The sequence below is a fragment of the Cydia amplana genome, chromosome 18 (genome assembly GCF_948474715.1).
Source record: "Cydia amplana chromosome 18, ilCydAmpl1.1, whole genome shotgun sequence".
In the NCBI taxonomy this organism is placed as follows: Eukaryota; Metazoa; Arthropoda; class Insecta; order Lepidoptera; family Tortricidae; genus Cydia; species Cydia amplana.
In genome coordinates this window covers 4,550,196-4,563,000 of record NC_086086.1, presented here as the reverse complement: position 1 = coordinate 4,563,000, position 12,805 = coordinate 4,550,196, and the positions used below count along the sequence as shown (strand labels likewise).

At 38.7% G+C, this 12,805-nt stretch overlaps 1 protein-coding gene across 1 annotated transcript; it reads left to right on the top strand.

The window, feature by feature from the left end:
• Positions 1-5,572: 5,572 nt before the first annotated feature.
• Positions 5,573-8,431, top strand: LOC134656640 (uncharacterized). Its single transcript, XM_063512197.1, has 2 exons — positions 5,573-5,639; positions 6,039-8,431. Exons 1-2 carry the CDS (start codon positions 5,582-5,584, stop codon positions 8,429-8,431), a joined length of 2,451 nt encoding a protein of 816 aa, XP_063368267.1. The 5' UTR covers positions 5,573-5,581.
• The last annotated feature ends 4,374 nt before the right edge of the window (positions 8,432-12,805 follow it).

Genomic DNA, 12,805 nt, shown 5'->3' with positions numbered 1-12,805 from the left:
GGAGCCCCACTTAAATCTTTATTTTATTCTGTTTTTAGTATTTGTTGTTACAGCGGCAACAGAAATACATCATCTGTGAAAATTTTAACTGTCTAGCTATCACGGTTCGTGAGATACAGCCTGGTGACAGACGGACGGACGGACGGACGGACGGACGGACAGCGGAGTCTTAGTAATAGGGTCCCGTTTTTACCCTTTGGGTACGGAACCCTAAAAAAACATCTAAGAAATTGGGCCCCTTTGTCATGGTGCCGAGGACTCTGGCAGCATTTTCCCCGCTGTACTGCGATGTTAATACATTGTGCGAGTAAGCTGCCAGCTCTTCAGTCACCAGTGAAATCAATCAGTCTTTTCGATAGCTCTTTAAAAAGTTGTAGAGCATTAGGACTCCACGAGCCTAGGGTTTCAACCCTAAATGGCATAAAAATATACTCGGGGCTGACCCCTGTACTTTGTTAAATATATAACATAGTTAAAATGAATGTATTAATTCTAGAACACTTACATTAATAAACACAGCTTTATCTTCTAGATAATACTAAACTTGCTTAGAAGTGTACGAGTACGCTTCTTTGAAACGAGACTTAGAAATTTTCCCCTACTCCGCGTTATTTTAAAAGTAATAGGAGCTCATCAATCGTAGGCGCAATTTGAGTGCGCGTGAGTCTTGGTAAATGAGCTTAAGTGCCTTTTAGGGTAAAATTAATGACGATCATACACATGTCGTGCATTTAAGTATATACTTCTAAAATTATAAGTGGTTACTTATTGGGGTCAAAACTGGTTTAACGACTAAATAAAATATAGGTACTTACCGAACGATTTTGTTTCAAATTGTATCCGAAAGTTTTATGTAAATCAAAGTAGATAACTAAAATATCCAGAAAACCAAACCAAATACATAATAATAAAATATTAAGGTAAAAATATTGTAAACATACTAAAGAATTTACACAAAATTATTTATTGATATTACAGATATTTGCATTACAGGCAATTCATTTGTATTCCCCACGCGATCTTACTCAAACAAATTAAATTTAATAGGCTAAAAAGCGATTGATAAATATATTCAGATTTATAAAGAAGGGACACAGAACGTTAAGGACCCTCGAAGTGGAAAATCACTGGCCGTGGAATTCCGGGCTTGTGAAGAATCGAGGGTGCTCCTACCAGCCAAGAGGGTGTCCCTAATGGGAAGAGTACTACACAGACTCTGTGGTATAAAGTCACATGTGGCATACAAACTTTTTGAAGCTAAGCTGTTTTACACATGCATTCGAATACTGTGGTCGCCTTACACACAGTGGCGTAAGAGACGGGTTTCTAAATTCAAAATGTGTCTTTTTATAAAGCAAGATGGATAGCCCTGGAGACTGTCCACTCTTGGACATCTTAATCGGGTCTCCGATCCTTAGAGAATCCAGTTTATACTTTTCAAGGGTTCTTCAACATAATTACTCTTGATATGGCCATAATTTGTAATGACGAGGCTCCAATTTGTTTTTCAAACTTCAACTGCAACATATTTTTTGTATACAAGCATACAGCTTAACTAATGGTAAACGGTCATCATAGCCTATGAAAACTTGCTAACCCAGGGGTATCACATAAAGGGCATGTGACCGACCGAATTAAAAAAAAAACATAACCCAGCCACCATATTCAGCCACCTTCCCAGTTTCTTGTCCCGAAAAACGATACTTATGACCAATTTAACCGCTCGTTTTAATTTACTTTAAGTATAATATTTTTCATATGTTGTAGGTTTTTTCTATAGAGGGTCCATTAATCCCTTTCACGGCGGTTAAATCCAGATGACACCCATTTTGTTCCCATGGAATAAATATCTCATGATTTATAGGACAAGTATTATAAAAATTGGTTGCTACTCATATATTTTAAAGTTCTATAAGTAATACATTATATAGGTAATAGATGATTTTGCAATACAAACAGCGCTCATTAAAAAGTACATCATTAAAACTAAGTATACGTACGTTCATTATTCAATTCATTTAATCGATTCGTAACGAGTAGTGTTGATAAAATTACCAAAGAGAATTATTACTAACAAATGACAGTCGAGTCGATGATGAATGCCAATATCATAGTCAACATGAATTGAAGCCTAGGTACACGCGACAATACTTTTTTCACCACACCAGCTCGGAAAGGCTTACTTTGCACTTCAAAAACTGATAGCAAAGTTGAATTTTATTCACATGTGAGGCAAAGTAATCAAATACAAATTTTGAGTTCTTTTCTTATGTTTTCTGGTAGATTTGACTTTTAAATGATGATTTTGGATGATAAATATTCAATAACATTCATTTGGATTTGATTTTGTTTGATATTTTACATTTAATATTTGCTTCGGGTTGGTGTCATGAAAAAAATTGTGTTTCACTCGGGGGAAAATTTTGTTTAACCCTCGTGCTTTGAAACCCTCGCAACGCTCAAGATTCCATTTATCGAAACACTCGCTACGCTCGTGGTTCAATTTTGGAATCTTTCGCTTGCTCGGGTATCAATATTAGCACGAAGCGATTAAACAACAACTTTGCCCCCTTGTAAAACAAATAACTTTAATGTTATAATATATGCTATATGCCTGCTTTATGAACGAACATGGGCGAATTCATAAAATAGCCCGTATATTACAGCCATATTTAATTAAACATATTTAACATTATTTGGATTATAATTGTGTAGGTATATGTACCTACTCGTAATATATTTTTCGTGAGATTAATTTAAACTACGTAACGCCTCTCCAAATAAATAGAAAGATAATTTTACAAAGTGTTTTACTTTGACCTGAATATTTATAAGAATTCGAGGAAAACGAATAAAACCATTGTGCAAAAAACAATTTTCATAAATGAAATCATAAATTTAGCAGGGCGGTGTATTCTTGGAAACATAAATCTTCTTAACATAACATTGCGAATAAAATAAAAAAGTCAAATTTGGCTACTTTTGAACAAGTTCTTTGTATGAATCTTATGTTTAATATACTTGTACCTATTGTTGTACCTTAAGAGCGCGTGGCAATTTGGCCCCATTTGACATAGAAATAAATTTGCTATCATTATGTTACGTTTCTGTATTTGCCTCAATATACTTGGCCACAAATTGCAATATTATATTATATTCCACACACTATTTGCCATCCTTTGAAGCGTGCATAATGCTCATTGTGCTGTGCAAGCGAGTGGGTCGGTACATTAAGTTGGTAAACACACATTCGACTGATGGCATTATGATGGCTTTGTATATATTGGCCCATGTTAAGCTCCGTTTACACTAAATATTGCTTACCAATAACGGAAATCCGTTAAAAAGTTTCTCCCTTTAATATTTATTCTCCCAGGGTTTGTTTCATTTAAAAACTTCAATGCAAAGTTCAATACAATTTTTGTCTCCGGGTGTTGTGCCTTGCGAGCGCTGTTGCGTTGCGTTAGGGTAAGGTGTAGTTGGCCATAGGTGACGTTTCAGAAATACCGATAGAATATATATTGTTGATGGACTAGCAGAATAAATTTTTACTATGTTGAAAGAGTTTAAAAACATATAAGGATGATTTGATGTTTGAAATTGTTTCTAGTAATTATAATTCTCACATATATTTTGCTTATAAACTTACATATATATGTAAATCATAAGCCTTTAGTTCAGATTTTATTAAATGCATCCGGAACAACATTTTTTAATCGAAAGCTAATTATAGTCATGTATTTTACTTAAGAACTTAATTCTTTAAATTAAAACCATACTTTGTACCTACCGCAAAGTAGGCGTAGCCAAATATGTAATAACATTAAATAGTCAGGTGAATACAATTACAAGTCAGCAACTCGCTTTGTAACACTCCAAACAATCCTGCAATGATGAAATCCGCAACATGCTTTGTCCATTTTAATGAAAACTAGTTAAAAGCCCCGCATTCGACTAATTTAACATATAAATTCTAACAATAATTACTGGTACCTTATCTTATTTTGTGAGTAATAGCAGAAGCGGTTAATGAGCACTTAAGTAAGCTGTATGTGCAAGCCACACAGATGTACTTAATGTACTCTAAAACGAAGAAAAGCAAAGAGCGCTCAAATACATTTTAAATAATCCAACTTAAATTCCGTGTGCTAACTACAAAGTGAGCTGAAAGTACGTTTTTGTTGCATGGAGAGGAAGGTAGTACAAAGAACATTAGAGAGTTAGGCTATAAATACAACTCGCGCGCCGTTACCCAAGTAAACCACTTAAGACTAACGCAAAATTAATCCGAAGATGTTGCAGTATCTGGAAGTTTCCAACAATAAGCAACATCCATCCTTACCCGTCGTTACGCAAATAGCCCACGTTTATTAATTTATTAGCTTCTGTCCTTAATTACTTGTGGCTGTCAATTAGCTTCTGATGTGGGGTCTAGGGGAAGTTTAATTATGTCATACCACAATTTTGGTGCAATTTTACAAAATATTTGTATAAACTAAACAACAACTTACTTAACCGACAGTCGATTTCATTCAGTCATTGCAAATCTAAAAGAAAAGAGAGTGTTCTATGTCGATGACACTGTTTTACGTGAATACTCGTACATATACTTGGTCAACCAGATCTTGACAGTAGAAAAAGGCGGCAAATTTGAAAAATGTAGGGGCGAAGGGATATCGTCCCATAGAAAATTTGAATTTCGCGCCTTTTTTTTACTGACAAGATTTGGTTGACCAGCTTTAAAACCGATATTGGATTTTTGATCCGATTATATTATTATATTAATAAACTACGAATTAATGCACACCCGATTTCTGAGCCAAACTCCTGAATCCATAGAGCAATCATAAATTTATTCAGGAATTTAGTTTAACGTACACCAAATATTCCACCATGTTATATGTTTTACGTCACCCTAGTGGGACGCCCGTAAGTGGGATTTTCTCCTCGCGTAGCGTAGCGTAGCGTAGACACATTTTGAATCTCACTTCCTGGCCAAGGCAAGACGTAAAACTTTAGACAATCATATTTATGGCCCTCACCTTCGGTTCGGGCCACAAACACCTGCATCTGGAGCATTCACGAATTCACCTCCCTAGGTATGTAATCAAATCAAAAATGAGCTGCTAAAAAGCACGGTATAAAAATGCAACTACAAATGATGGGCGTGTAATTTCAGTCAGAAACGTTTCATTTACTTGTGACTCACACATACAAGTGTTTGCAGTACGAATTAAGAACGCAGTCGCTCTATAAACTGAGCTGTCTTCTCGCCTTAAAGCACTTTGAAAGGTCGCCATCATTGAATTCCCTTTGCTTTGTATACATTGATGTGCTCCACGCTATTGGCCCGACGGCGCACGTTGCCAAGACAACATCAACCCTACGCTTGCGCCGTGTCAAGTTCTTGCACCGTGCAACTTCAACGCACATCTCTGCGCACATCCCGTCACAGCTTGCTTATCAAACCGCCATCAGTGACAGTGTCACTTTTTTATTTTATTTACATTATTTACTCTCACTGTTTTTGTATAGGTACCTAGTTTATCTTTTAAAGTAAGTTCATTTAATATAAGTGTGGATGCAATCTTCAACCCAACCTGGCGACAGCAATTCGGCTAACTTCACATGCAGCGAGTGTACTAAAAGTTTTAAATCCGTAAGAGGGCTCAATATCCATTTTACGAAATCACACAGAAATTGCCTCACTCAAAATATCACTCCTAATAGCCTCATCACTTTAGCACCCGTACCTTTAGCCCCTAACAATCCAGCTACTCCTTTCCATCTTCATCTCAGCATCTTAAAGCTTAGTATCCCAGTAGTTAAAAGAGTCCCACGTGGCGCTAGAATCACTGTTGCAACCCATCTTTCCAAACTCTTTGATTCTTGCATAGAAAATAATACCGTAGATGACTGGCACAATCTCTTCCTGTTCGCATATCGCACGCTTCACGTCAGTGAAGATGACACTAACACCTCACTTACACAGAAAATTAAAAACAACTGCTCTAATCAAACTTTTCCGCACTCCACAGCAAACACACAAAAGAGCCCGGGAATATTTAACCGCCGAAAGCATATTGAAAACAAAATCAGCGACGGGGACTTAAAAGGTGCTTCCCGTCTCCTTTTTTCAAGCGAATCGCTGTCGCCAGACAATCCAGACACCCTTCAGGCCTTACAGACTAAACACCCTCCAGCTCCTTCAACCCCATATTCTCTCGACCCACCAACGGCTAGCCAGGTATGTCTTCAAATCAATAGTAAAGAAACCCTCGAGGCCATTATTTCTTTTAAAACTGGATCCGCAGCAGGCCTAGACGGAATCTCACCCCAACATCTAAAAGATCTCATTTCACATTCATCAGGCGATGCTGGCATACAACTGCTAAATTCCATAACAAAATTAATCAATAAAATGTATACAGGAAACATTAACCCTGACATAGTCCCCATTCTTTTCGGCGCCAACCTTATCGCTCTGAACAAGAAAGACGGAGGGGTGAGGCCAATAGCCGTTGGTACAACACTTCGACGTCTCGCATCCAAGATAGCAGTCCGGCACATTATATCAAAATTAAAACCTCTTTTCGAACCAATACAACTAGGCTTTGGCACCAAAGGGGGGTGCGAAGCAGCCGTACACTCCCTGCGCACTTACCTCTCTAACACGACGTCCGAGGTTTTGATCAAAATTGATGTTAAAAATTCGGTAAACAGAGACACCCTGCTAACAGAAACTAAACATAACATACCCGAAATTTACAACTATCTCCTCCTATCCTACGCAGACCCAACAAAATTATTATATCGCGAAAACGTGCTTTCTTCAGAAGTTGGCTGTCAGCAGGGTGACCCGCTCGGGCCGGCAATATTCTCTTTGGCAATTAACCCTATCATCAAAAAACTAAATTCCAAATTTAACGTGTGGTACCTGGATGATGGAACCCTAGGAGGCGACGTAGATACTGTTACTTCCGACCTGTCCACAATCAAGACCGAGTTTAGGAACATCGGTCTTGAAATAAATTTTAGCAAATGTGAACTGTACATTCCAAATTCCATCCCTAATCACAATAATATTGAAGAAAACTTCAACACCTTGACTCCGAACATAAAAGTAGTTAACAGCGAGTCACTTTGCCTCCTAGGGTCTCCTATTTTCGAAGACTCTTTTCCAAACTTTATAGAAAATTCAATTTCCAAATTCAAAAAATATTCAAATCGCCTCCTCGAAATAAGCCCTCATTACGCAATTACAATCCTTAAATTCTGCCTTTTTGTACCTAAATTGACATACGCCATTCGCTGTAGCCCTATCTGGAAATTCGGAAACATTATTTTACCTTTAGACGACCTTATCAAGTCAACCCTGGAATCCATTCTCAACATCCAGCTCAGCGACCATTCCTGGACCCAAGCATCCCTACCCATCCGTCATGGTGGTCTAGGGATCAGAAAAATTTCTAGTGTAGCCTTGCCAGCTTTTTTGTCTTCAGTCCACAGCTCCGCAAGTCTCATAGGTAAAATCCTAAAGGGTCTTCCCTCAAACTATGAGACTGCGGGCTTGGACGAAGCCAAGAAAGCTTGGTCAACTGCTTGCCCGAGCAAGGATTTCCCAACTCATCCAAATTGTCAAAGGAGCTGGGACGACATCATGTGCCAAATTTCAGTGGATTCCCTCCTAAACCGTAGTACAGGCCGTGAACGGGCTCGACTACTGGCTTCGGCGTCCAAGGAGTCCGGGGAGTGGCTCCGGGCATATTCTTCTCCAAACACCGGAACCTTCCTCACGCCGGACACCCTCCGCATCGCGACCTGTCTTCGGCTTGGAGTTCGCGTCTGTGCTCCACACAGGTGCCCCTGCGGCAGTGAGGTCGACGAATTAGGACACCACGGGTTATCCTGCCAAAAAAGTGCTGGCCGCTTTTCAAGACACGCTGCCCTGAATGACATAATCCGCCGGTCTCTTGCATCCGTCAACGTGCCAGCTCTACTGGAACCAACTGGCATAGCCAGAGACGACGGCAAGAGGCCGGACGGTATGTCCTTGGTTCCTTGGGGTTTGGGAAGGGTGCTAGTGTGGGACGCTACCTGTGTAGACACACTGGCCCCTTCCCACCTCACCGGAACCAGTAACCAAGCTGGTGCGGCGGCTAAAGCGGCCGAAAAGCTTAAAATGCATAAGTACAGGGGTCTCGGCCCCGAGTATATTTTTATGCCATTTGGGGTTGAGACCCTTGGCCCGTGGGGTCCTAGTGCCCTACAACTTTTTAAAGAGCTGGCAAAAAGATTGATCGACCTCACTGGTGACCGAAGAGCTGGCAGCTTTCTCGCGCAGCGTATTAGCCTCGCTATACAGCGGGGAAATGCTGCCAGCGTCTTCGGCACCATGCCAAAGGGGTCCAACTTTTTAGATTTATTTTAATTTTATATAATATTAGTTTTTAGTTTTAATTTAGTTTTATTTAGTTAAGTTAGTATTAATTGTGTCAAATTCACGAATATAATAAAAATCTTAAAAAAAAAAAAAAAAAATCAAATCAAAAATCAAATATCATTTATTATCCAGCAACTAAGGCCCATAGATACATACCTTACAAACTAGTGTTGAGTCGCTCACTCGTGAGGCACCTCATTTGTACCACTCATTTTGTTAATTTGTCGCAGTACTTCGTACCGCAAAAATGTCTTACTTCACTCCTCTATTCATTTTACTCATTTACTCGCGCGCATCACAAACACCTCTTGCCACACAAATCATTCACACACTTCAAATTTCAAAAAAACTCTTATACGTTCAAATTCACTCGCGAGTCTCGCGACCTTCAAAACTCATACACTCCTCACAACTCGCAACAGAGTCCCTGGATCGCGCGAGGCGCTAGGTGCTCGCCTGCTCGCCGACACTCAAAACTCAAATGTCTCAAATGAAGAAACGAGTAATGATCCACACTGTCAACTGCCGAACTACAAACCTTATTGCAACGATAAAAGGACCACCGAGAAATGCGTTGAGTTTGTACCACTCGCCGCCTCTCTGTGACATGAACCCCTCAAAAATCCTTTCAAAATGAAACAATGAATTAGAAATACCCAAAGAGGGAGTGAGACCGACACGCGACGTACTTCAATATCGCTTCGCGTCACCACCGAAAATACGTTAACAATTAAACACGAAAGACAACAAGCGTAAGCGCTGCAAGCTTTCATGTATCTTAAAAAAATTGTCGCTGTTGGAATTAATGGAATAGTTGACGCTGAAAATATGCTAGTATACCTCACCTCATTTGAAGTAAGACATTGTAACACCTCATTTTAGAAAATGAGGTACTCATACAAACTCATTTTAAATTGATGTCCTACCCATCACTATTACAAACTAACATACATACAATAATAAAAATCTTACAAGCTAAAAAATATTTTATTTCGGCGACACGATGGTTTTCTGTTGTGTCGCCTGTTCCGGTGTAGGATTTGGCAGATTCCCACGGAACCGCCGAAACACCACACCCTTCGGCCTAGGTATGTAATGTACTACCTATTAGACATTTATATGTAACTCACTGCTTGTTAGTTGAAAATATCCGTTATCACGAGAGAATGCAAATATTATAAAGATAGCAAAAATTCCCTTTAGAAAAAATCCAACTGCATTTTATACTAAAACGTTTTATAAAAAAAAAATCTTCAATAAAAAACGATTCAATAAATATTGCGCATGTTAAGTGCAGAGTATTTGTTTGTTCTAATGATTAGAATCTAATCTATTTGAACAGAAATTCAGCATTTTATTAAATCGGACTCCTTCTATCGTCAGAGACAGCCGCAAGTATTTTGTTGTCGGAACGGGCAACGCGAGATCTAGTTAACTGCGAAAAAGTCGGAGACCCCGCGTCCCCGAACAATCCGAACATGCCCGACGCGCTCGCTGCAGCACCGCGGCCGCGGCAGCCGCAAAGAGCCCGAAACACCGAAATGCGTCATTGTACTTGTAGTGCAAAATTTCTCGGAAAAGTTCGTATTTGTCATGCTAGTTCAGTCAATGCCAGTACATTTCGTACTGAGACTGAAATAGCAAGATACGTTCGTAAATGTCAGTGAAAATACGATGGAAAATAATTATGCACTACTTCTGTAGTAGGTACTGAACTCTTATTCTGCCGTTAAGGTTATCACATTGTTCTGAGACGGCTTATATAAATTGTTAAATCAGAGCCAGCCTCTTGCTACCAACGCGCTAGTTAAACATAATCAACCTACATGGCGCGTCCCAGCTTACAACTACGTAGCATCTTTATTAGAAAAGACGTTTCCTTAGGTCGTGGGATACAAAAACCACTCCGCAAATGGGTTCAATCCGTTTGCTTTATTTATTGGCCCGGTAAGTGTTTGCCCTCACCGGGCATTGCTGACACAGCGAAATAGAATGTCGACGGATTAAATTTATATGGAAAATACGTGTGCTTTAAAATAATATGTATTCTCTTGAGCTTTGTGAGTTTTTAATATGGAGCCATAAGCCGCTTTCGTTCACGCTAAAAGTATTTTTGACTTACTTAGTTGCTTGTTTTATTTTTATGTGGAATCCACCATCATCATAAAGTATCTTCACATTAATTTTTTTCTTATCTTTTATATTTTAGCAGTGCTGCATTGGTGGCAGAGTGGATCTGACGTCCGACTTTCAATCAGGAGGTGGCTGGTCAAAACCTGGCTGTTACTAATGAGTTTTTTGGAAATTACCTATGTACGGAATACCATTTTATATTTACCACTAGTTTTTGATACTTATGAATACTTATATTTTAATAAAATTTGTGTAAAAATATGCCTTTTAGACCAATTGCACATTTAAATAATTCTACTTGAAAACAATTACTCATTTAAAAGGTACATTAACCTCAAACACAAGGAAATTAAATCCAATATGGTTTTTTTTTTTTCACTGTTACGCGTAAGTAATAAATCATTACCGAAATTCCGGTATAATAATATTAATGACGTGACGATAAACTGCGCCTATATAAAATGACATGAACGTAACCTTTAATGAACGCAAAAAACTTTTGGTTGTCCTATAGGTAATGTTGCAATTAATTACCTACTTATAGATAAAAGGTACGCACATGTTGTTATGTGACAACATATTAAATTTTCCTGACAATGTTTTCGGTGAAGGAAAACATCGTTCATACCTGCACACATCTGCGAAGAAATTCAGTGTACCTACAGGTATTATAGGTATGTAGTGTAGTCCCCAACCCGCACTGGATCAGCGTGGGGACTCTTGCGCATGAGAGAAGGCCAGTGCCCAGCAGTGGGACGTATATAGGCTGAATTATTTTTATTTGTTATGCATGGCTATTTGTGTTGCCCGTAAGTTACATTAGAAAATCGTTTTCAAATGAAACGGCGCAGGTTATATTATGGTTTTTATGAATGGAACACATAAGTTCTGCACTGCAAAGGTGACGGATGAAAAGAGATTGCATGTAGCGGAGATGAGAATATTAAGATGGATGTGTGGCGTGACGAGAATGGATAGGATAAGGAATGAGTATATAAGAGTAAGCATGAAAGTTGCACCCATAACAGAAAAAGTAAGTGCAAACCGCCTAGCGTGGTACGGGCATGTAATGCGGAGGGATGAAAGTCATGTGACGAGAAAGGTATTACGAATAAATGTGGAGGGAGGTATTAGGAGAGGAAAACCGAGGAAAAGGTGGATGGACTGTGTGAGAGATGATTTGAAACGAACGCAAGTGTATGATGAGATGACGGGTGACAGAGAGGTATGGAAGAGAAAGACATGTTGCGCCGACCCCAAGTAAATGGGACAAGGGCAAGAGAATGATGACTGGGTCTGTAACTGGGTGGGTTATCTGGTGGTCTGGGTGGGTAGGAATCCTTTTGACAATACCTATTAAAAATAGCTCCGGAAACTAGTTAAAGCGAATGAAAGATTTTTGTCACGCAATTACTTACACACAACCAGAGTACAAATTAATCATTAAACGCGAATCCAACGAAAGTTCCTCTTCGCTGTTCCTGGACGCCAAATAAACCGTGTTTTCGAGAGCGCCTTAATATACTCAGTGTAAAGAGATGCTAGTATTTCATCCGGGGAATTGTGTGAGCTAGTCAAGCGCGGGCCGCTTAATAGTTTGCCTTATTTACGGAGCCGAGCGCCGGCATCAGGTACCGTGCTACAGTGACACTTTATTTACTAACGAATATTTTTCATTTTAATTAGAACCAGAGTCAAAGTTAATATTAAAACACCCTGAGCCTCGATTCGTCGGAAGCACGAGATTAATACGATAACATCCTATAGCCAGATACTAAACTATTTATCTAAAAATAAGTAAGTTTAGAAACTAGAAAGGTATTTCTTGTTTTTTAGAATTGTCATTAAAGCTATTTCTGGAATAATTGTAGTCTTAGAATAACACGTACCCCCTTATCCATAAAACATAGCAACAGCAACCTCTTACAAATCCCTGTTAAGTTTTGTCTCTTTCTTACAAACAAATGTTAAAATGACGAATAGGGACAAACGATTTTGAATAACGCTATTAATTATTAATTAGTAGTAGATGCACACAGGGTCAAAACTTACGCTACGTAATCTTTTTTAGGTACACCATTTTGATAGGTAATTAAAACAATTTATGGCGTTAATTTTCAATTCAGCGTTTAAATAAAAAACAATTTAAAGCAATCTACTTACTAAAATGTAAATTCGTCTAAAACGCCACACTTACAATAAAAATACAATTATTAAAGCCAACCCGTC